The sequence below is a fragment of the Scylla paramamosain genome, chromosome 4 (assembly GCF_035594125.1).
Source record: "Scylla paramamosain isolate STU-SP2022 chromosome 4, ASM3559412v1, whole genome shotgun sequence".
NCBI lineage: Eukaryota > Metazoa > Arthropoda > Malacostraca > Decapoda > Portunidae > Scylla > Scylla paramamosain.
Window position 1 is genome coordinate 21,784,527 of NC_087154.1, and position 25,475 is coordinate 21,810,001.

Sequence of the window (25,475 nt, forward strand, 5' to 3'; positions counted from 1 at the left end):
TTCCTTCTTGCTGGAAGTTTGCCTACATTCAGCCTGTTCCTAAAAAGAGTGACCGTTCCAATCCCTCAAACTACTGTCCTATTGCTTTAATTTCCTGCCTATCTAAAGTTTTTGAATCTATCTTCAACAGGAAGATTCTTAAACATCTATCACTTCACAACCTTCTATCTGATCGCCAGTATGGGTTCCGTCAAGGCCGCTCTACTGGTGATCTGGCTTTCCTTACTGAGTCTTGGTCATCCTCTTTTAGAGATTTTGGTGAAACTTTTGCTGTTGCCTTGGACATATCAAGAGCTTTTGATAGAGTCTGGCATAAAGCTTTGATTTCCAAACTACCCTCCTACGGCTTCTATCCTTCTCTCTGTAACTTCATCTCAAGTTTCCTTTCTGACCGTTCTATTGCTGCTGTAGTAGACGGTCACTGTTCTTCTCCTAAATCTATTAACAGTGGTGTTCCCCAGGGTTCTGTCCTGTCACCCACTCTCTTCTTATTATTCATTAATGATCTTCTAAACCAAACTTCTTGTCCTATCCACTCCTACGCTGATGATACCACCCTGCACTTTTCCATGTCTTTTCATAGACGTCCAACCCTTTAGGAGGTAAACATTTCACGCAGGGAAGCCACAGAACGCTTGACTTCTGGTCTTTCTAAAATTTCTGATTGGGGTAGAGCAAACTTGGTATTGTTCAATGCCTCAAAAACTCAATTCCTCCATCTATCAACTCGACACAACCTTCCAGACAACTATCCCCTCTTCTTCAATGACACTCAACTGTCCCCCTCTTCTACACTGAACATCCTCGGTCTGTCCTTTACTTATAATCTGAACTGGAAACTTCACATCTCATCTCTAGCTAAAACAGCTTCTATGAAGTTAGGCGTTCTGAGACGTCTCCGCCAGTTTTTCTCACCCCCCCCAGCTGCTAATTCTGTACAAGGGCCTTATCCGTTCATGTATGGAGTATGCTTCACATGTCTGGGGGTTCCACTCATACTGCTCTTCTAGACAGGTTGGAATCAAAAGCTTTTCGTCTCATCAACTCCTCTCCACTAACTGACTGTCTTCAGCCTCTCTCTCACAGCCGCAATGTTGCATCTCTAGCTGTCTTCTACCGCTATTTTCATGCTAACTGCTCTTCTGATCTTGCTAAGTGCATGCCTTCCCTCCTCCCCTGGCTTCGCTGCACAAGACTTTCTTCTTTCTCTCACTCCTATTCTGTCCACCTCTCTAACGCAAGAGTTAACCAGTATTCTCAATCATTCATCCTTTTCTCTGGTAAACTCTGGAACTCCCTGCCTGCTTCTGTATTTCCACCTTCCTATGACTTGAATTCCTTCAAGAGGGAGGTTTCAAGACACTTATCCATCAATTCTTTACTACTTTGACCCTTTTATCGGACTGGCATTTCAGTGGGCATTTTTTTTATTGGATTTTTCTTTTTCCCTTGGCCAGTGTCCCTCCTACATAAAAAAAAAAAGATTAAATTGACACTATAATTAATTATAGCTATGATATTAGATAATACTGACAACTAATCGATTCACTGTTTTAGAACTGATAATATTGACAGACGAATTCATTTCTACTTCCATACAAAAAGCGATTACCCTTACCCTGCCAAACAATGAGAGAGAGAGAGAGAGAGAGAGAGAGAGAGAGAGAGAGAGAGAGAGAGAGAGAGAGAGAGAGAGAGAGAGAGAGAGTGTGGGGATACTGGGTGTGATTTCGTGAAACCGATGGAACACAAAGCACGGTTACTTCGTGAAACTGCCTTTCTTTCTTCTTTCGGCAGCGACACCTCTACTACGCTGTACTCATGACAAATTCATCATCAAAAGATAATTTTCCTCGAAAGGATTTTCTGCCAAATCTGTGCAAAGAAATACAGTCTTCGAAGGAAAAGCACCCAGTGTATTACCGGCGTTATCAGTATGAAAAAAAAAAAAAAAATAAAATAAAATAGATAAATAAATAACAATAATATTAATAATAATAATAATAATAATAATAATAATAATAATGATAATAATAATAAATAAATAAATAAATAAGTAAGTAAATAAAAAAATACGGACAACGAGCTTAGGCTCCTGATATATTCCAATCCCTATATTCCTATCCCACATTCTCCCATTTGAGGGAATAAGGTTTTGTCTTTACCTCAAGTTCGACTTTACCTGTAGATTCACAATTACATTTCCTGTGTATTTTTGTAATGCCGAGATGAAGAACTTTTATTGTAACATTATTCTACCATAGAAAAGACAATTACTGAAAACAATTCGCGGTTGCATATCTGGCAGGCTCATTCATCATGGATGCCATGAAGTTTTGCTCCCCGTAACAACTTTCTGCCTTTCAGAAGGATTTGTGGCACTAATATGTTTGTTCTTCACAGGTATTCCGTGGCACTCTCCTTGCTGCGGGCCACGTCTGGGCAGTGGAGGATGTGGCTTGTTCTTGTCTGGTGTACTTGGCCCTCTTCATTTTTTCTCCAATCCTCGCTCTTGCCAGCTACGTGGGGGCCGCTCTGGGCACATTTTCAGGTTATTGTCCCTACCGAAATTTTGTCTATCTTGATATGTGAAGTCCTACTGTTCTTAGATATAATAAGCCATGCAGGCGTTACAGTTAAGACCACAGAGACATGATTCCCTTACCTCAGGTTTGTTGGTGTCATCATCGCCTTATGCCGCTGTGTACCATGGTGTGTGGGGTTACAATGGCTTCCTAGCCGCCGGCTCGATCTCATTCTTCATGGTGCCCAATCCACGCATTCTTCTGTTGGCCGCCATCAACGCTGTCTTTGCCACTTTCATCCAGTCTGCTCTCAACCCCGTCTATGCTGCTGTAAGTGCGAACTTTTCTAACTATAGCACATTAGTTGTTCTTGGTTTGGCTGCCTGCAGGAAGACTTCGGGGATGGAGCTTTCTTACCAGTACAGTATTGTGACATCGTATCCTTTGTATGAACGCCACCATAATGCTATTGAGACTAATATTTTTTTCTCTTGGTAGAACGGCCTGCCGGTGTTTACTTTCCCCTTCTGCTTGGCATCGGTGTTGATGCTGGCCGCCGCCATGGCCTCTGGGCCACCCTCACTCCGTGTTGGCAATCCCACATTCCCTGAGCTTCATCTGGTGCAGCACAAGGAGGTAAGTTAACACTCTGATCATGTTTGATGTATCACCAGATTGTGTTATCTCTCACGTAATAAGCATCAGTGTTTGACATATCTGGCGAATGTCTTTGTGTCAACTCTTGGATCTTTTCATAGCATTATCGTCCTCCTCCTGACTCCTTTTTTTAGTTGAAACTATCTTTCAGAAGTCGTCGGCAAAGACCCCAGAGCCAACAAAGAATGCAGACGATGCAGTCACTCAGCCTATGTTGTGAAGCTCTTTGGTTCGTTGGGGCCAATCTCAAGTATCTTTATGGGTGTATCTAGCTGTTCCCTAGTTAGATTTTTTTTTTTATCACATTTTTTGCACACTGCCACAGATCTTCAGTCCTTTCATGTCCTGTAACGCTTCACCTACCCTGGACCTTTTGTCTTTGTCCTATTTGAATAGTTGTCATGGAAGATTATAGGGATTTTCGGGTAAATAAATTGTACACACCACTTATCTATACTCCATTGCCTAAAATCATGTAAGGAGGAACAAGAGCTTTATGATCCTTTGCCCCTCACCCGTTTTCATCTGCTTTGTGATCTCTGATCTGACCGAAAAGTTCCATGATCTATAGCACTGACGCTTCATTTACGTAGATAACTGGAGCTACCACAGAAGTTTTCAGCAATGCTAAAATGAGTTTATAACTATAGGGATTTGTGACTCTCCTCTGAGTTAAGTTAGTGATCCATGTTACTAGCATCACAGCTGCATTATACATCACTGACCTCTAACCAGTATACATGTTTGGGACTCTTAAAAGAGCTTTTGACGATAACAAAATGAGTTCCTGATCATCAAAATTGCAAGAATGATCTCGGACTTGACCAAGGTCACGATTTACTCTACTAACCTCTCATTTTTACATAAGATTGAGACTCTCAAAGAGCTTTTTGGTAGTACCAACTTCAGTCCTCGACGACCAAAATTGCAAATATGGTGGCAAAATTCTAATTTTCGTTGTTAAATCTATGAATTTCTCCTTAAGAAAAAATAATAAATACTTTTAATCAAAATAAATGCAAAATTTCTGTCAGAACGAAACTTATTGTGACACATCTGTAAGTGAATAGATTACCAAACTTCATATTATTTGTATTTACAGTTCTGGAGTGACCTCTGACGTGATCTACATTACTGACTTCGAATTTGCATGTATGGATGAAGCTCTCAAAGAACTTTTCAGTGATATCAAATTGCTCTATGATATTAATTGCTCTTAAGATGACGAAAAGAAAAAGCAAGATAAAGTTCATTTTGACTTATCTGGGGCTATATCCCAATCCACCTTCCTAATTCCATCCTATTAAACTAAAAATTCCAGCTGCCTACGACACACACACACACACACACACACACACACACACACACACGGACAGACTTCTCAGTTGTATATTAGATGTGTTAAGGTGATGCATTGATTCATCGTTCCTGTCAGTGTAACAGTGGTCTAGTCTATTGTTATTAAAAACCTAAACTTACATCCATATCAGCTGATTACTTGTCCCCCTCTTTTCATGAGAGACCCTGAAGCATGGTAATGTTGTAAAACTGAGAAAAAAAAAAATAGTCCTTGTTTCTATCTTAGCTTGACTTACGGTGACAGGCAACACATCCGACACACAATGAGCTTAATGGCAAAGGTTTTTTTACTTCTTTATTTAAACGTCTGCATTTATATATCTAAGATATTAGATATTTGAAGCTGGATATGCATGTTACAGAATAAACTTTGTGTACTAGCATGTTATGATGCACTTTAATGTTTTACACAATATCTTTATGTAGAGGTGAAAATAAACTGGTAATAGGTTAAATTATTCATATGAGAAGTTGTGATTTATCGCATCCTTCTCCCCAACGCAAATTGTCTCTCACACTGCTTCGCACAGTCTCATTTACAACGCTCATGCCTGAAACTATTCCCGGAGACAAACCTGCAGCTGTTATAGTATGCACGTGAATATTGGGAAATTACATTACTGGCACGAGGTCTGTTCCAAAGGTGTGTGACCTGCTGCTGAAAAGGAAAAAAAGAAAATCGCATATCATTCTGAACCTTGAAGCATCTTTAGTTTCTTTATCATTATTATTTTTTTTTACGTCACAAGTGGCTTCCCGAGGATTAGAAGAGAGAGAGAGAGAGAGAGAGAGAGAGAGAGAGAGAGAGAGAGAGAGAGAGAGAGAGAGAGAGAGAGAGTTCAACTATTGCTTCCAAAAAGTAATAACTATGGAAAGAGTTTCTGAACGTGGTCCTTTTTTATCCAAAAATATCTTGATATCCTTTTTTGAAAACCGTTCAAGTCGTAGGAAGCAGGATAAGCAGAAGGAAGTACTGATTTCCAAAGGGTTTATCAGTGAGAGGGATGAAAGACGGAAAACACTGGTTAGCTCTTGGATTAGTAAGGTAGACAGAATAAGGGTGAGACAGAGCAGAAAATGTTGTGCAGCGCAAGAAGGGAGGAGGTATAACTTCTCTGTATTCCAAAAGCAACTCACTGCAGTAAAATCTTAGGATCCGTACGATCTTCAGCCACAGGAGAGGTGATTTACTTCGTAAATAGTTGCCAAATCATACCCTTTATAATGTTGTATTTTAAACTAACTTCATGGTTGCGCTCACCTACTTAAGTACATTGCTGGATAAAAATGCATTCTTCCTGAATAATTTTTGCGACAGTGAAGGATGATTTTGTAATGTAGTGCTAGAAGAATGAAAAAAAAAACATGGAACTACCTGTTATTTATCAAACAGTTGAAAAAAATAAATAAATAAAATAAAATAAAAATAAGTAGCAGGAAGTCTATGGGATAAACGCAAAATGTCTGGACTTAGAAAAATGAAAAAAAATGTTACAATTATAAAATTTCTTTCAAGATTACATCATTCTAAAACATGAGAAGTATAAGAAAAATATTGAGATAAAAAGTTTATATCCATCAATAAAATGTTTTTTTTTTTTTTTTGTCAAAAAAAAAAAAAAAATCAAAATGATGTTTGACGTACTCAGAATATCTCTCTTTTAAGTTAGGAACAATCTACATGAACAGGTGAAATTTTTTAAATCGAAAATTTTAATTTTTTTTAAGGTCCGGACCTGAAAAAAAATATATATATATAAATTTTGCGATCCAAGAATTTTTCTTCGAGATTACAGAATTTTAAAACATAATAAATTTTATTATCAGGAAATATTGATATATAAAGGTTAAATCAATCAATGAAGTGTTTTTTTTTAAAGTTTTGTTAAAAATTAAATGTTATCTACGCACTTCCTATGGACCTATTTTCTTTCTTATGTTAGAAACGTATCTACATTATCAGAAAAAAAAAAATTGAAAATTCTTCCATTTTTTTTAAGGGATTTCGAGAAGAAAATGAAGTTCAACATATGGTTTTCATAAAGAAAAAAAAAAAGTGCCTTTAACATGTACACATCACTCTAGAAAATACCAAGTAGCATTGCCAGAGTACGAAGTTGTTGTCAGCATGTAATAAGAAAAGCAAGGCGAACCACCTTCCAAACTGTTATCTCCTACGATATTTATGTTATTTTACTACTTTCTTCCACTAAATCTTTAACTTCACTTTTCTATCCCTATAAAAAGCAAAGTTATAATCTATTTATCAAGCTATTACCTAAACATCAGGCGCTAGCTACCATGACTGTTTATGTGTTAATTGCATGTCCGCTTAATGAAAGAAACCAATTATTCTTATATGAAAAAAAAGTCACTGGTAACTTTAATCTCATCAGAGTACTGGTCTGGCCATACATTACTGAAACAGGCAAATCGACAGATACTGGTAGCCACTCGTTTTGGTGCCACCGCTTGCGTCTGGTAAATTTCCGTACACATTTCTAATTTTTCAGACGTTCATTCCATCAATGTATGGCATGTTAAAAAAAAATAATTAGATTCCAACGCTTCGTTTTATATGTTCTTTAAATCTTATTAAATGTGCTTAGTGGGACACTTTAATATTTATAGGCAGGGTTTGCATTAAAAACATCTCACACAATGCACACTGGCTTTGTTCAACCGGACCAATCTGTATCAACTTAGCCTAAACAAATGTCTGATCTTCATTAACAGAAAGTGTCAAAATCTTTCAAGATCTAACTCCTCTCGTGACTTCTGGCACTTAGCCAAAAACATCCCCAATAACTTTGCTTCTTCATCTTTCCCTCTTTTATTTCAACCTGATGTCACCATTGCCATCTCATCTATTTCTAAAGCGGAACTCTTCGCTCAAACCTTTGCTAAAAACTTTATCTTGGATGATTCAGGGCTTGTTCCTCCCTCTCCTCCACTCTCTGACTACTTCATGCTACCTATTTAAATTCCATGCTATCACTGGCCTAAACCCTCAGAAGGCTTATGGACCTGATAAGGTCTCTCCTATTGTTCTCCAAAACTGTGCCTCTGCGCTTGCACCTTGCCTAGGCAAACTCTTTGAAATATGTCTATCAACATCTACCTATCTTTCTTACTGGAAGTATCCCTACATTCAACCTGTTCCTAAAAAGGTTGACCATTCTAATCTCTCAAACTACCGCCCTATTGCTTTAATTTCCTGTCTCTCTAAAGTATGGAATGTATCCTCAATAGGAAGATTCTGAAACATCTATCACTTCACAACTTTTTATCTGATCGCCAGTATGGGTTCCGTCAAGGCCGCTCTACTATTGATCTTTTGGCTGATCCTCTTTTAGGGATTTTGGTGAAACTTTTGCTGTTGCCTTAGACATATCAAAAGCTTTTGGTAGAGTGTGGCACAAACCTTTGATTTCCAAACTACCTTCTTATGGCTTCTATACTTCTCTCTGTAACTTAATCTCAAGTTTCCTTTCTGACCATTTTATTGACGCTGTGGTAGAAGGTCATTGTTCTTCTAGATCTATTAACCGAGGTGTTCCTCAGGGTTCTGTTCTCTCAGATACTCTCCTCCTATTATTCATCAATGATCTTCTAAACCAAACTTCTTGTCCTATCCACTCCTACGGTGATGATATCAACCTGCCCTTTCCCACGTCTTTTCATAGACGCCCAACCCTTTAGGAAGTAAACAGTTCTAACAGGGAAACCACAGAACGCCTGACTTCTGATCTCTCCAAAATTTCTGACTGGAACTTAGTATTGTTTAATACCTCAAAACTCAATTCCTCCATCTATCAACTTGACACACACACACACACACACACACACACACACATATATATATATATATATATATATATATATATATATATATATATATATATATATATATATATATATATATATATATATATATATATATATATATATATATGTGTGTGTGTGTGTGTGTGTGAACACACACACACCAAGGTAAAAGCGATCAAGACTTTCCTTTCATATTCATTTATCATCAAATTTACGTTGCTGATTCATGAAATTGATGTAGATTACTACCGATATAGTTATATACGTTATACTACTAGAGCTCTCTTAGTGAATTCTTAAGGCGATCTGAACAGCCCTTCCCTCATAACCAACGAACATGCTTCCTTACTATCAGGTCTGTTTTGGTCCATTAGCAAAGCATCTGACGTCTTCAGTGGTTCATCTCGAAAATGACGACTGGCACGCGAGTGACTGGGTTTGAGCTTGGCTGCTGACAGGGATTCGCATGCCAGCCCTATTGATTACATTTGGTCCAATAATCAATATTAGATAATTAGAGAACCCTCCTGATGCACTGGATCTATAATATCTAAGTTACTGTACATATAGCAGCGCCAATAAATCATACCAGAGGACCAGTTTGCCACATCACTCGGCTTTCGTTGGCGCACACACACGGATTGGGAGCAGCTAGCGGTGTGGTCACATGCGTGACTGATCTACCGGCAGACTTGTCCTCTCGACCCAAAGTTATAAATGTCATAAAGGATTAATTTTCTTAGCAATTATAGAAGTTGTTAGTAAGAGCATGCAGGATTTAGTAATTTACACGAATAAGAAATAATCCGTCATATTATTTGCACCATCTCCAGCATTCGTTTAAAGCGACGAAAGTACATTATATTTTTAAATACCTCTCTAAAAACTATGAAAAATCACACGCTAATTTGTCATCTACAGTAAATGAGTATATCTTAAGAACTGTCGTAAAGAAAGTTGGTAAAAGGCATCAGGTAACTTTGGAGAGACAAGCGAGAGAGAGGAATGCGGTGGTCCAGTGGTTACAAATCAGTCCCCGGATGAAGGATAGAATATCGAGCTCTATAATCGAAGATATTGGGAAATTATGACAAGATTTCGATTTGGGATTCATGTAAATATAACATGTTACTCATACACAACACTGAATAATTAAATCACTGATTGCAGTATGGGATCAAATGTAACAAAAATACTAATACCTACATCTAATTCCACTTTCTCTGTCAAACAACGCACAGCTAAGAGGCACACACCACTCAAAGGGTGGCAGCCAACATGAATGATAGTTCTCTTTCGGAGATAATGATTTAAGGATTTTTGTCTGCCTCCTTGTGCTATAGAATCCTGAAATAATTGTAATGACAACACACACACACACACACACACGTGTGTGTGTGTGTGTTTTATGTATATATATATATATATATATATATATATATATATATATATATATATATATATATATATATATATATATATATATATATATATATATATATATATATATATATATATATATATATATATATATATATATATATATATATATATATATATATATATATATATCAAGGAACTTGTTTAACATCAGTTTCCTACAAGATCCTTTTAAGAGTATATCTATCAACTGTATGGTTACATAATAATAAACTGTTGTCTTCTTTCCAGTCTATTATCATTGACCTATTGCTTCTAATGAGTATGTCAGCGGGCACGTCAGCCGTGATATGTCTATTCTTTAATCGCAGCAAGGGATTTGTTGTTAATTACACCTGTTAAACCAACCAGTCCTTTATAGGTAACTGAAATTCTGGATTGAAGACTTCTCATATGGTCATAAGATGGAAGTGGTCGAGCATTTCTTCCTGCCTTGTAGTTGATGTCTTTCTAACTCAGGAATCTGTCCATTGAGAAAAGAACACAGAAAAGAACACAAGAGTCTGAGAACAGTACGCCGAGAGATTATCAAGGCTAAATTTATACTCTGTTAATTAATTACTCCGAGCTGACATTATTATGATAAGGAAGCTCAGAGTGGGTACTCTCCCGATTTCAATAATTTTAAAGAGTGGTTCACAGTTGTGCAAGAGATCTTAGTTGAAATATTTTTTGTACTTTTGTTAGATCTCGCCTCTTTCCTTTATGAGTTATCAATCCATGGAACTTTCATCTCGAAGAAGCTGTACAGAATACTTATTACAGATACCGACTGTCTAATCTTATAAACGTCTTCTTTGTAAACGTAGTCTTTGCCTATATCTTTTGTTAGACTCTCTCTCTCTCTCTCTCTCTCTCTCTCTCTCTCTCTCTCTCTCTTGGCTGCACATAACATTAGCCAACTACTTATAAATTGGTTTTGACATTCCTGAGTTTTTTTTTTTTTTATTATTATTTTTTCCCTCGTGGATGATGCCGCAGTGATTGGTGAGGGAGCCCTTCACCAAGGTAAGAAAGAAATCAGACATTATCAGCGTTACTTCACAAATTCTCTATAGACCTATGTGTATGGCCACATACTTAACAGTGATTATGGGCTTCAGAGAGAGAGAGAGAGAGTGTGTGTTACAGATGCTTACATGGAGAAATTATACAAAAGAGAAATGTCCGTCGTTTCTTTTCTCCTATTTTTTTTTAGGGTATGCGCTTAAAACAGACCCGCTATCTGCTAATGCAAGTTTCTAGAACATTTCCATCAGGTTCAGGCTGGACATTATAGCTTTGTTATAATTTATTGTTCAGCTTTGTCGTTGAGGGATAAAAGCAAAATAAGTACTTTTTTTTTTAATTTTTTTAATTATCAACCCATCAGAAGTGTGGTGAGAAGTAATTTATATCGTCTCCTTCATTGAGATGGTCCCATGTCTGTGGTCCCCGCCCCGCCCCGCCCAGCACGTCACAGCTCACGCACCTCGGTGTAAACACTGCGTGGCTGCCCAGCAGGCTGATCGCTGCCGAATACAGCACAGCTGATCGGTGCAGTTGAAGTCGAGACCTGTTGGTGTGTACTTGTGACCATGACAGACTCTGCCCCAGCGCCACCACCAGAACTCATTCAGCTTGTAACTCTGGGTGAAGATGTCACATCCATCAGAAATTTGCTCCTGAAAGGTGAAGCTAAAGTGAATGACACAGACAGCAGTGGCATGACAGCCCTGCATCATGCGGCCTACAAGGGAAATGCTGACCTCTGTAAGATGCTTATTGACCATGTGAGTATAATAGATTTTGTCATTCAGAATATTTTGGTAGATGATCTTGGTTAACAAATTTTGAAATGGAGGTGATATTGAATTTTCTATATCATCGAGGTTCTAGAAGGGCAAACCCTTTATTAGGTTAGTTATGTCAGGTTTTATTTTGAACTTGAAATAACCTTAATGCTAGACTGTTAAAAAGTGTATTGTGAAGTCTGAAGATATTCACCAATTTATTCCATGTATCTTAATAGAATGACAAATAATGGGTCTTCTCAAGCTGATCCATAGGCAGTGCTTTACATATGAGGCTCCAGTAACATGGTGTATCAAGTGACACCTCAAACAGAGTCAAGTTAAGTAAACCGGTGTTGTGAAAATCGGCACAAGCAAGAGAATCGTCCCAGGGACAATTCTCTTGCTCATGAAAAAATCGTTCCAGTGATAAAATTGTCCCAGACCTCAATTGTTTATATACTGTAGAGGAATGGAATAGGATATATATATATATATATATATATATATATATATATATATATATATATATATATATATATATATATTATATATATATATATATATATATATATATATATATATATATATATATATATATATATATATATATATATATATATGTATATATATATATATATATATATATATATATATATATATATATATATATATATATATATATATATATATATATATATATATATATATATATAATATATATTGCTGTAGAGCAGGGGTTCCCACCCTTTTTGTTCCTCTGTACCCCTTGGACATTTTTATAGGTTCCCATGTACCAATAAATAAATCAATAATAAAAAGATGGAACTGTAATATTTTTATATTTTATTTTGAAATTTCTACCTATGTGTAGACTGCATAGGAATCTTAAGGTGACAACATCAACAAACTAAAGTAATTTACAAAATATCTTGATCCATCACATACATATCTTTTTTATCATTATCCATAATGATTATTATGTACCGTACCTGATCATTTCAGGCCCAGTACAGATTGCAGCCATGGTTAGTTCCATAATAGCAAAAGCCAAATGGTATTCACTGTACTTTTGATATAATTTTGATGAAAGTTTTGCTTGCTAAAATGAGGAAATTTGAAAAACAAAACATGACATAGTGCAATCTGACTGCAGATTACAACACCATGTGTTGCACAGCAGTAGTTATCCTCTGAGACCTAATATAATGTACCATTGGGGGTACATGTACCCCAGGTTGGGAACCCCTGCTGTAGAGGAATATACGAGTATATATATATATATATATATATATATATATATATATATATATATATATATATATATATATATATATATATATATATATATATATATATATATATATATATATATATAGATAGATAGATAGATAGATAGATAGATAGATAGATTATACATAGGTACAGTATTAACTTCATCAATTTAATTAATCTATCAAAAGAAAATTATAAACATTCCATTCATTCTACAGTAGCCTAACCTAACCAAACTAACCTAGCCTAAACTAACATAACCAAATCTAAACTAACATAACCTAACATAGCCTTAATTAAACTAACATAAACTAACCAAAACTAAATTAAACTGGATTAACCTGACCTAACAGACCTTCCACTGGGGGCAATCTTATTGTGATGTTGAGGACTTTGTTTTTGCACCTCTCCAATGGGGAAGATCCACTACTGCACATGTGCACTGGGATGATTTTTGCTGTGCTGATTTTTTCACGACACGGGGATTTAGTGCTAGTGCTTGTGGAGCCAAGGGTGCAAATATGTTGGTGTACCTTTTACCACAGAGTAACATCATTCTTAGCAATATGAATGTATGGTATTTATATATGTTATATGTATGTATCAGTGTGTGTTTATATATATATATATATATATATATATATATATATATATATATATATATATATATATATATATATATATATATATATATATATATATATATTTGAGGTCTTTTCATAAATATTTAATCTTAGGTCAAAGGACAAAAATTGGCTTAACTTTTGGGCTCCTTTATATTAACATTTTGTGCATGCATTGAGAAATACAGGTTCAAGAAATAGCTAGAGTTCAATTGGATCTTGCACAAGATATGTTGCATACAGTAAAATCCCTCTTATCCGGCATCAACGGGACCGCCGACATGCCGGATACCAGAAGTTGCCGGATACTTGAATAGAAGTGAAATTATGTCCACAATCACCACCCTACACTCATGCATCTTACCATAACAAAGATCAGCTGATCGCTGTGCCGCACGTCGCCACCCGCGCTGCCACCTCACACTCACCAACACAATACTACTGTACTAACATTCTCTTTAATACTTTCCTCTTATAAGTAAGTTGATGGGTTACAAAAATAAAGTACGTATACACTTATTTGCTTTATTCAATATTAGCCAACATGTATAGCATACAATAAAGATATGAAAATGTACAAGTGTTTGTGACACTTTCACTCCCCACACCTCTCATTCAACACCCTCTGGGTCATCAACATCATCAGATTCTGTACTTGTTTGCTCCATTTCTTTTCCCTTACAAACTACTTTAAAATAGTTTCTAATGTCTCCTTGTTTGCAGCTCCTTCTTCTTTGCAGCAAAAACTCATTCTCAATGCAGTGAAGGGTCATAACATCTCGGGTTGACATGGTTGACATGTATGTGCACTGCTCAGTAAACCTGACAAAGCCAGCTATGTGTTTCACAGCCTGTTCCCAAGTTACTTTAGGCTCATTATCATCATCATCATCATCACTATCACCACTAATTTTCTCTAAATGATCTTCTACTACAGCGTTGATAAGTTCCTCGTCTGTGAGAGTGAATGTTACTGCCTGATTTTCGTCCACATCCACCCATTCCTGTAACGCTTCACCTGTCACTTTAAGTTGCACATTTCCTCCCTTTTCCCTCAGCTCGCTCACCACCGAATTTTTCATGCCACCTACAAACCCTTCAAACTCCTCATCATCCTCATCATCACACATCATCAAAGGGTACAATTTGCGCCAACATCGCATCAATGTTTGCCTTTTAACGTCTAGCCAAGCAAGTGAAGCCATGAATATCGCATCCTTAACATTAAACTGTTTTTGGAACTCGGGGATTGTGCCGTCCTCATAATTAACAAGTTTGCGAAGGAAACTCTTACGATAGTTCATCTTAAAATTTTGAATGACTCCCTGATCCATGGGTTGAATAACACTTGTGACATTAGGGGGCAAATATACAGCAAAAATATTTCCCACAACAAGTTCCTCTGCTGGTGGATGAGCTCTACAATTATCTAATAATAAAACTACCTTACTGTCCTCTGGGAGACCATTTTTCTTCAGATTTTCCTTGACAGATGGCACAAAGCAATGCTCGAACCAGTCAAGGAAAATTTCAGCTGTCATCCAAGCACTTCGTTGGTTACGATAATCGACAGGCAGGTAATTCACGTTCTTAAAACAGAGCGGCTTCTTGTGCTTGCCAACCACGCACAACTTGACTTTGTGCGTACCAGCCAAGTTAGCGGAGCACAGAACTGTCAGCCTGTCCTTGCTCTGTTTGAATCCCTTCACGTCTCCCTCCGACTCGCTTGCAAGTGTGGTTCTTGGCAGACAGCGGTAGAACAGGCCAGTCTCGTTGGTGTTGTAAATCTGCTCAGACGTCAGGTTATGGTCCTCAACTATCTTCGCAAACCTATAAAAAATAAAAACAGAACGAGGTTTAGACAAAGAAATTAGGTTCTCTCTCTCTCTCTCTCTCTCTCTCTCTCTCTCTCTCTCTCTCTCTCTCTCTCTCTCTCTCTCTCTCTCTCTCTCTCTCTCTCTCTCTCTCTCTCTCTCTCTCTCTCTCTCTCTCTCTCTCTCTCTCTCTCTCTCTCTCTCTCTCTCTCTCTCTCTCTCTCTCTCTCTCTCTCTCTCTCTCTCTCTCTCTCTCTCTCTCTCTCTCTCTCTCTCTCTATTCTTACCTGTTGACAAACTCTTCAGCCGAGGGTAAGTTGGCAGATTTTGATTCTCCCGAGATGTCCAGCTTCCTTATGCCATGATGAACCTTGAACCTGTGGAGCCAACCATCAGAGAACTGGCATGCCCCTTCCTCGCCCATCTTCTTAGCTAAATCACGCCCTTTCTCTTGTATCATTGGGCCTGTAATTGTGACTCCTGATCTTTTCAAGCTGAACCACTTTGTCCATCATTTCACCACGATGATACTGCAGTGTGTGGCGATTTTCCGCTGCCTTTGGGGTGTCAGTGGCTTTCATGTAATCCCGCAACTTTTTCGTTTGGGATTTAATGTCATAAATAGTTGATGAGCCCACACCATATTCCACCATTAGTTGCTGTCTGCTTTCACCTCTCTCTAATCGTCGACAAATATCTACCTTTTGCTTAAGTGTAAGCACAACACGCTTCCTCTTTTCTACAACTTTAGGCATGATGAAGGCGTCAGGCGATAAACAGTGCACACGCGGGACTGAGTCACTGAGTAAACACAGTGCAGTGGGCTGTGGGTGGCGCAAAGCAGTGCGCTCTGGTGGCGAGGGGACAAAGTATGCCTTGCGCGGGAATTTTAATCAATTTTATGAGTACACATTGGTTTTTTATTGATTTTAAGGCTCGGGGAAAAATGTGCTGAATACTTGAAGCTGCCGGATACTCGAATGCCGGATGAGAGGGATTTTACTGTATATGCACAATGCAGAACAGATGCACAAGCCAGCAAAGGACACACTTCCTTGCTGGCTACTAGTTGCAATGGGAGTTTATATGCTAATTGATGCAGGTTGACAAAATAAAAAAAATATTGTGCATGTTGAGTAGACACAAAAATGTTGATATGAAGGTGGTCTTTGGTTTTAGCTCTATGTAATCTCTTTATGATTCTATACACAGCCTCAGCTTTCAAATTGGGACTGGCATCTTGAGCTTAAGGAAGTGCCAGATATCACAGGAAACTATGTCTGGAGAGTAGGGAGCCTGGAACTGAGCAGTTCTTTGCTTGGCCAAGAAACTCTAGTTCAGGTGCAAATAATGCAATTTGGCACAATACAATGAGCCTGGTTCAGGTGCAAATAATGCAGTTCAGCACAATACAATGAATCTGTGGAGGTTAGGCAGTTGGCAACTGCTGCATGACTACAATGCTCTGGCCTGTTCTTTGCACCTGTGCTAGAATTTCTTGTACAATGAATGTGGTTTACAGGAAATGCTGGAGTAAAAGGAGTAAAAAAATTAGCTATTATATACCTCATATTGCTGTTATTCTTCAAAAAGATGACATTTTTTTTTTTTCTCTCTCTCAGGGAGGTGATGTAAACTCAGACAGCCATGACCATCGTTACTCTCCACTGCATTTTGCTGCGTTGTCTGGCAATGTTGAAGCAGTACAACATCTTTTAACAGCTGGAGCCAGAACTTATCATACTAACACTCTGGGCAGAACTGCCACACAGATGGCAGCTTTTGTGGGTAATCATGCAGTAGTAGCACTGATAAACAATTATGTGCCCATGTGTGATGTAACCCAATACACTCAACCATCAGGATTAGAGAAGGAGGCCAAGCTTCCATCCTCAGCAGCCAAAGCTGTCTATGACCTTATCATGCAGGTATGCAGAGAAAGTAATGGGTTCTGTTATGGCCTTAACAATTTATGAATGGGTAACAGTTCATCTGTTAGTTATTAGCTATGTAACTCCTCATTCAGACTAATTATTCATATATGTATTTCTAAATCTTTCTATTATTATTGCCTTACCACAGATTATCATCATCATTTCATCAATACACTTATTTTCCATTGTAGGTGATGGGATGATTTATATGTCTCAGCCTGTGTTAGGATGTCCTTTTTGATGGGGAATAAGTTTGATTTCAAGGTGACTTTTCCCAGAGTGGGGTTGCTGAGCTGTATTACTGAGATTTCCCATTCTGGGGTTGATTGCATTGTGATAGAATTCCACTGCATGGGTACAATCATGGTGGGCAGCATGATCACCACATTCCTGAATTACCACAGAATCCATACATAACTCATTTCCTGCAGGTTAATCTCCATCCAGTTCGGATTGCACTTATTGTAGGAGCCTCAGATATCCTGCAGGTGAACATAAACAAGGCATGGCGGCTACTTGAACACATGTGTGAGAAGGAAAGTAAACGCTCAGAGAATGTAAATGAGGTCAGTAACTAACTTTTCTTATCCTTTTGATAGTAGTGTATGTATTACTTCTGTTACAGATGTGTTGAAAATTCCACATGTGCTTTCTTTGAGAAAATTGGTGCACAAATGTTGAATTGATAAACTTTGACAGTATGTATATAATAAAGCTGTTTGTTTATTCTGACACTCATGATAAGGTTTGCTTTGTTATTTTTTGCATGAGCTTCAAATCTATGATATATACCACAGATCAGTTAGATACATTGCACTGCATAATGATATTCATCAAAATTATTAAGTGAAGTAAGATACTCGTACATTGTTGTGAATAGTGTGCATAATTAGTGAAGTCATTAATCCCATATAGAGCAATAAGATCACAGAAAAATTACCCTAAATGGATGACTACTAGGTTAAAACATTATATAGGGCAGAAGAGAAGTATATATAAGAGATTATGGGCAGGTAAAGAGGTTTTAAGGCCACAGTATAATGAATTAGAACAGTCAGGAGGTTAACGAGGAAAGTTAAGAGCAATTACGAATTAAAGGTAGCCAGCCAGGTGAAGACAGACCCCAAGGTATCAGGTATACAGGATGAAGAATAAGGATACTATAGGTCCATTAAAGGCAGCAGATAGGGAGCTGGTTAGTTCTGGGGAGGAGATTAGTAAAATTCTGAATGAGTATTTTTTAACTGTTTTCACCCAGGAAAACATGCAGGATATGACAAATAGTGAACAGATGTTTAGAGCAGATGAGAATGAGAAGCTGACATGTTTCCATAATTAAGGAGATAGTGGAACAGGAGACAGATAAGCTAAAAAAAGTTCAAGACACGAAGACCAGATGAAATATATCCCAGAGTACTTAAGGAATGCAGAGATTATTAGTGAGCCATTAGTTTCTGTCTTTTGGAAGTCACTTGAGTCAGGGGAGGTACCACTAATGTGGAGGCAGGCTAATGTAGTACCCATCTTTAAGAAAGGAGATTAAACCTTAGCATCTAATTATAGACCTGTCAGCTTAACTTCAGTTGTAGGTAAAATATTGGAGTCAGTAATAGTGAGGAACATTAGGGAGCATTTAGACAAACATAATTGATAAATCAGTCACAGCATGGCTTCACAAAGGGGAAGTTTTGCCTGATGAACTTGTTAAGTTTTTTACAGTAAAGTATATGAGGCAGTAGATAATGGTGATAATTATGACATCTTATATCTGGACTTTAGTAAAGCTTTTGAGAAGGTACCACATCAGAGGCTCCTGAGAAAGGTTAGGGCACACAGGATAGATGGGAAGGTGTTAGGCTGGATAAGATCATGACTAAGCAACAGGCAACAGAGTTGTAATAAATGGCTCTAAATCCAAGTGGGGTCATGTAATTAGTGAGGTGCCACAGGGATCAGTATTAGGGCCATTGTTGTTTTTAATATATATTGGACTTGGATAGTGGAATTAGTAATGATGTTTTTAGTAAATTTGCTGATGACACATAGGTAGGTAGATTAATTAGGTCAGAATCAGATGCCATCCCCTTGCAGGCAGATTTAGATAGGATGAATGAATGGACAGATAGATGGCAAATGCAGTTTAATATCAACAAATGCAAAGTACTTAGCATAGGTAGAGGAAACCCACACAGTAGGTACACAATAAACAACGAAACTCTGGTGGGATCAGGGTACGAAAAAGATTTAAGATTTATAGTTAGCTCTGAACTCCATCTAGGTAAGCAATGCATAGAGGCTAGAAACATGGCAAATAGGGTATTAGGATTCATTTTTACGAGCGTTGAAAGTGGAAGGCCCGAAGTAATATTAAAGTTATATTTGGTGCTGGTCAGACCTCATCTAGACTACGCTGTGCAATTCTGGTCCCCAATTTAAAGGAAAGATATAGGTCTATTAGAATCAGTACAGAGGAAAATGACTAAGAGGATACAGGGAATGAGGAGTATTCCTTATGAGGCGAGATTGAAGCTGTTAAATTTACATTCTTTAGAGAGACACAGGTTAAGATAGGACCTGATAGAAGTCTTTAAATGGTATAAGGGTTATAACAAGGTGGATGTAAGCAAAATTCTTAGGATCAGCAACCAGGATAGAACAGGAAGTAACAGGTTCAAGCTTAAAAAATTAGGTTTAAGAAAGAGATAGGAAGAAATTTGTTCTCAAATAGAGTGGTAGATGAGTGGAATGGACTCATTTATCATGTTAGTGCTAAGACATTAGGGAACTTTCAGAGAAGCTTAGACAGGTTTTATGGATGGATGATAGGTGGAAATAGGTAGGTATATTTAATACGGGGACTGCCACGTGTAAGCCTGGTCACTTCTTGCAGCTTCCCTCATTTCTTATGTTATGTTCTTATAAATGCAGTCCCATGTTTAAATCATCATTCCGTAAGATTTCGCATCTAATAAGTGATATGCAACAAGAAGCACATTTAATGCAAATATGAAAACATACATTACAGGATGTTCTAATATGAAAACATACACTACAGGGTATCCTATGAAGTCCTATGGAGAAAGTTATAGAAACAAAAGATACCTATGGAGAAAGTTATAGAAACAAAAGATAAAGTCATTCCAAGTCATAAATATTTTATGGTCAGATGCTTTTAATGCTATGATTTAGAGATTGCAGGACATTTAAGTATAATAGTGCATCAATGGTAAGTGGCCACACAGTCCTGTCCCGCATTATCCAGCTGATCACTATTGCTGCATAGAGTGTATATCTATTAGCTACAACAATACATTGCATTGCTTTCTTGAATTTTACTTTATTTATGAAAATCTTGATGTGGAAGAGCAAAACTCTAGAGAATAGTTCTGCTGCCATGAAAATCACATGAAAAAAATGTTTCCTGCAAGCAGTCTGAATATCATTGGATGGCTCTAGCTATCTAGTCTTGCTCCTACTGACAGTGGAAGACTACAGTTCCCAAAGATCATTTATAGGAGAAAGAAAGTGTGTACAAAATTAATCACACCATCAATCAAGGTTCAAAGAGTGGAATAGAGGCATGAAGTGACACCCTCATTAGGTTCAAAGTGCTGATGCTGATGACACCCTACTGCAAGGGGCTCAACTATTGTGTGTGCGTGTGTGTAAGGATGAGTGAGGGTTTTTTGCACATTTTTCTTGCGCATTACCTAATGACGGTTTTCTGGCTCTAAATATTAAAAAGAAGTAACTTAGTAAGGTGCAACACTGAAAACAAATTTATGATTTTTTTCAAATGTTAGAATACTATTTTTTTTTTTTTTACAAATTTATGAATTTTTTTCAAATGTTAGAATACTATCTTTTTTTTTTGCTAAGGTTTGTTTTTGTTAAGTTTCTTTTCCATAGCCTCTAAGAAATACAAAGATGAGTCTAAAATCCATGCATGTCTGGAACAAATATTTTAATAATTTGCCAGTATTTGTAACAGTACTTCCTATTTTGTGTTTTACAGGTAATCTGCATGAAATTCCACTACTTGGCATATGTTTTAAAAACTTTGGAGAAGGAGCTGAAGAAGATGGACCTAGAAACACAAAAGAAAACAGATACGTGTATTTTTGAAAGTATAATTCGAAAATGGCTTCGAAGTCGGTCATCGGATGGTGTCGAGGAGCATTTAGAGTACTATATTAGAGATGCTATCAAGGCTTTTCCATGGGTTGAGATGCCCCTTTTTATTCAACTTGTGCGAAATATGAGTGGCAATCACTTAGGAGACACTTCATCACTCTGCATCCTCAGTGGCTGCATCAATGGCCAGAGGGCCTTCCAGGATGACAAGGCATGTTCCACTTGTGGTCATGAAATGAGTAAAGACCTTAAAAAATGCTCAAAATGTAAGATGGTTCAGTACTGTGATAAATGTTGTCAGAAATTACATTGGCCCATCCACAAGAAGTTTTGTGACAAGCTTTGTGTAGAATATCAGAAACAAGAAAAGAAATTACAAGAAGAAAGAAGGAAAGAGGAAGAGGAAAAAGAAAGTAAAAAAGCTAGTGCAACTGCTGATATAGAAGAAAAAAAAGATGAAGATCATGACAAAGATTTAGCTAGTCAAGCAAAAAGTATTAACGTTTCTTAGAGGTAGGAAAGGACTTCATACAGTATGTTGCAGATGTCATGTAGTGAATGAACATTACATGCAAATATTATTAAGTGAATGTCAACTAAGTTACAATTGTGTGCAAAACAAAGTGATATTCATGTGTAAAAGCAGATGTCAAGTTAACAAGCCTTTTAGAGTACTTAGATGTGCTACTCCAAACCAAACTATATTCTTAAGTGAATATTTTCATTGTAACTCAAAATATGTAGAGGGTAAACCATTATGTGAGTGTTGCTAAAACAGATTTAAAGTGGAGCTAGGAGTAGAGTAAACCTCACTGTTGGAAATTACCACAGCAAATTCCACCACAGCACTAAAGCTTAGCCCCAGCATAACGACATTCAACCACTCTCCCCTGCTTACATAACATGCTTTTTTAATTTTTTTTATTAATACGAGTATTTCTATGGCATGGTAGTAGTGTACAATTGCCCTAAATAGTAGTGTCACAAAATCCAGATTACTTTACTAATTGGCTCCTTGCCCAATTTGGGGGATTTCAACTTATGTCAAGTATAGGACACTAAATATATATATATATATATATATATATATATATATATATATATATATATATATATATATATATATATATATATATATATATATATATATATATATATATATATATATATATATATATATATTAATTTTTTTTTTTTTTTCCACTGCATAAGTAAAGGATATAATCTTAATTACCTGACAAAACAGTTGATATTTGAAAGACTGAAATATTGAGAAATGAAGCATCACACAAAATTATCACTCACAGACCTTTATCGTTTTTGAGGGATGAAATTGTGATAATGAAGATCTATGTTATTCTCATTACTGGAGTAAAAAATGTACTCATCTACATATGCCAGGCTTTGTCTTGAGTATCCATCATAGTGGGGACAAAAGGGAATAGCAGACACACACACACACACACACACACACACACACACACACACACACACACACACACACACACACACACACACACACACACACACACACACACATGTATAGTACTTATTTCATAGTCAAATGGCACGTGTTGTCTAGTGTTGACAGTGCAAAACATCTGTCTTTATTCATGACCTCACAGCCAATGATATCATGTAGAGAAATGAAAAATCTTACTTGGCAATGCAAATAATAATATAATATTGTTATTTGCATTATTTTAATAATGATGAAAATAATAATAAAAAAAAAATATTGAGTATAAAAGTTCATGTTAAAGGAATAAGTGTGAGCAACACACTCATTGCAAATAGAACAAAGGGTTGCTGGCAAGGGAGCGAGGTAGTTGAAATATAATGTCAAAACTTTTAAATTGTGAAGATTCAACACAGTATGCAAGCAGATAAAGATGAAACAATTTCCAAGATTGCAGAGAGAGAAATAATGAATGGAAGTATGGAGTGAAGGATAGGTTGGGGGAAGAATATCCTGATGCTCAAGTACTTCCACAATGGGAAAGTTGGTTATTTACAGATCATGGTGCATAGAAACAATAAAAATATGAATAACAAAGTTGTTATTTGGCAGTTTAGGATACAGTGAACTTATTTATTTGTGATTACAGCTTTTTCAGTAATGGCATGGCAAGGACAAACTTTTCAAATGCCATTGTCTACACAGAACATGGTATGGGGCAAACTTTTTCAACTTTCTATCGCCTACACTGAACATTTTGGGAGTGCTTTGCTGCCAAATGAGTGTGATTACCACACTTAAGTGAAGGTGTTGTACAAGTCAATGTACAGAGTTGTCTCAAGTTCTCTAATTTTTTTTAACTCTGTTTTGTCTTTGATTATTTTTTATATTAGAAACAAAATGTAGTCAAAATCTTGTTTACTATATCACAAACCCTCATGGTCTCAAACATCTTATTCAAAATATATCCCTTGTTTGCTGTGGTTGCTGCATATTGATTGGCTGAGAAACATTAAATGGAACCAAGACACTACTTGCAAACATTTATGAGAGAAATGTGTGAAGCATTTGCTGCTGTTTGTTAAAGGTTGCAGTGGTTTTCTTTAGCCATGATAACTAAAAAAAATCTCTGGGTCTGTTCCCATCTAGTCCATCCAGCTGAAGCTCAGTCAGAACAAATCTGTAAAACTAGCTGCCTTTTTTCTTTTTACCCATTATCATTATCATTTATTATTATTATTATTATTATCATTATTATTATTGTTATTATTATTAATGATGGAACTAAGTGTGAATCTGTGGTGCCTTGTCTGGGCCACCCTGTGTGGAATTCCTGGCCTGTTATGCATGGATTATTTATTTATTTTTTTCTATTTATTTGTTATTTTTTCAAGCATCAAAGATAAGCATGTGCTGTTCAAACACATTGACTTTTCAGTACACCAGTAGATTTAAATTACTTGGCACTTACTGACTGACCACCAAATTAAGTAGAAATCAATACATGGACTAATGAATTGCATTTCATTAAGTGGAGATTTGAAAAGTTAAGATAGTTGCCAGATGCATTAAATATTTTGTAGAATATGAATGACATCATTATTTTGGCATTTATGCATAAGGTTAGGCCAAATTTGCTGATCAGGAATTAGTATTAAGATTTGTGGACAGTATTATTATATGTCAATAAAAATTTGGCTTCATATAATTTTGAATTACAAATTCTTATCATAGGGATTTGCCCTTGACATCTTCCACTCTGGTGTGTCATAGAGCAGATGACTTTTTATTTTTTTTTTATTTAGTGTGTCATAGAGTAGAAGACTTTTTTTATTTATTTATTGTGTCAGAGCAGATGACTTTTTTATTTATTTATTTGTTTATTTATTTATTTATTTATTATTTTTTTAGACAGTAATATAGGGACCATGAGTACTGAATGAAAGAATGGTTGTGTCACATTCTATAAGTTAAGCCGTGTTCGTAACTATTGGGCAGTGCCCAATGGGCACTGGTTGCAGTGTTACCAGATGAGGTAAAGGTGCAAACCCTTCACTTTTGGACAGAACCAGTCAGGTTCTGCCCTTACTGGGCAGCATCTACATGTAGTATCTATTCCACACTGTTCAAGAGATGCAGTTAAGCTTGTTCAGTAGACAATAAGTGGACTCCAAGGTGTGAGAACTGTCTCACCATGGCCAGCCCCATGGAGAAGAAAAATAGCCCTGTGTGGGAAACCTATAGTGTTTAGCACCACCTAACAGATGAGACAGTTTTTGGTGTTTTGCTTTAGTGCACTAACAGGCAGCTGTTCATTCATGTTCACCCATCATTTCCTCACTTCTAATGTTACTTCCATGCCTGCCACTCACCCTTTCCAGCTTGTGTATTGGAATGGGATATAGTAACAGAGTTTGCCTGTCATGAACTGCCCGATAGTGTGGACATGGCCTTATGTGTCTTTGATCTTGAAGTTAACAGGTGTGGTGGGAAAGTGATGTAGATGAACCAGATAAAAATGCTGAGCATCTGATGGAAGAGAAAGAGGAATAAGAAGAGTATGACAATTATATAGCAATGGACAAGTAAATGAGAAAAGATGTTTTTGATGGTAAAGTAGGGAGGGATGTTCAAAGGGCAAAATTTTTCCCAAAT

General features: G+C 36.8%; 2 protein-coding genes across 4 annotated transcripts in view; both read left to right on the forward strand.

Annotated features, from left to right (window-relative positions):
- LOC135099852 (urea transporter 2-like) overlaps nt 1–5,003 on the forward strand; it is a 17,165-nt gene extending 12,162 nt beyond the window's left edge. For 2 of the 3 annotated variants that reach the window (XM_064002459.1, XM_064002462.1), the window contains exons 6-9: nt 2,404–2,551; nt 2,671–2,855; nt 3,024–3,161; nt 3,334–5,003. In XM_064002459.1, the coding sequence (XP_063858529.1) occupies nt 2,404–2,551; nt 2,671–2,855; nt 3,024–3,161; nt 3,334–3,402 (540 nt within the window). In that variant the 3' untranslated portion in view covers nt 3,403–5,003. The remainder of the gene's footprint in view (nt 1–2,403; nt 2,552–2,670; nt 2,856–3,023; nt 3,162–3,333) is intronic. The other variant, XM_064002460.1, reaches the window with a different exon arrangement.
- Nucleotides 5,004–11,232: 6,229 nt separating this feature from the next.
- On the forward strand, nt 11,233–24,244 carry LOC135099854 (ankyrin repeat and MYND domain-containing protein 2-like). Its single transcript, XM_064002463.1, has 4 exons — nt 11,233–11,581; nt 16,916–17,221; nt 17,659–17,793; nt 21,243–24,244. Exons 1-4 carry the CDS (start codon nt 11,387–11,389, stop codon nt 21,870–21,872), a joined length of 1,266 nt encoding a protein of 421 aa, XP_063858533.1. The 5' UTR covers nt 11,233–11,386; the 3' UTR covers nt 21,873–24,244.
- Nucleotides 24,245–25,475: the final 1,231 nt, after the last annotated feature.

Bases quoted from the DNA above. Each gene is read 5' to 3' on its own strand.
- LOC135099854 (XM_064002463.1), top strand. From the start codon at position 11,387: ATGACAGACTCTGCCCCAGCGCCACCACCAGAACTCATTCAGCTTGTA. The intron at 11,582-16,915 runs GTGAGTATAATA...TCTCTCTCTCAG, and splicing joins GTAAGATGCTTATTGACCAT to GGAGGTGATGTAAACTCAGA. The intron at 17,222-17,658 runs GTATGCAGAGAA...CATTTCCTGCAG, and splicing joins TCTATGACCTTATCATGCAG to GTTAATCTCCATCCAGTTCG.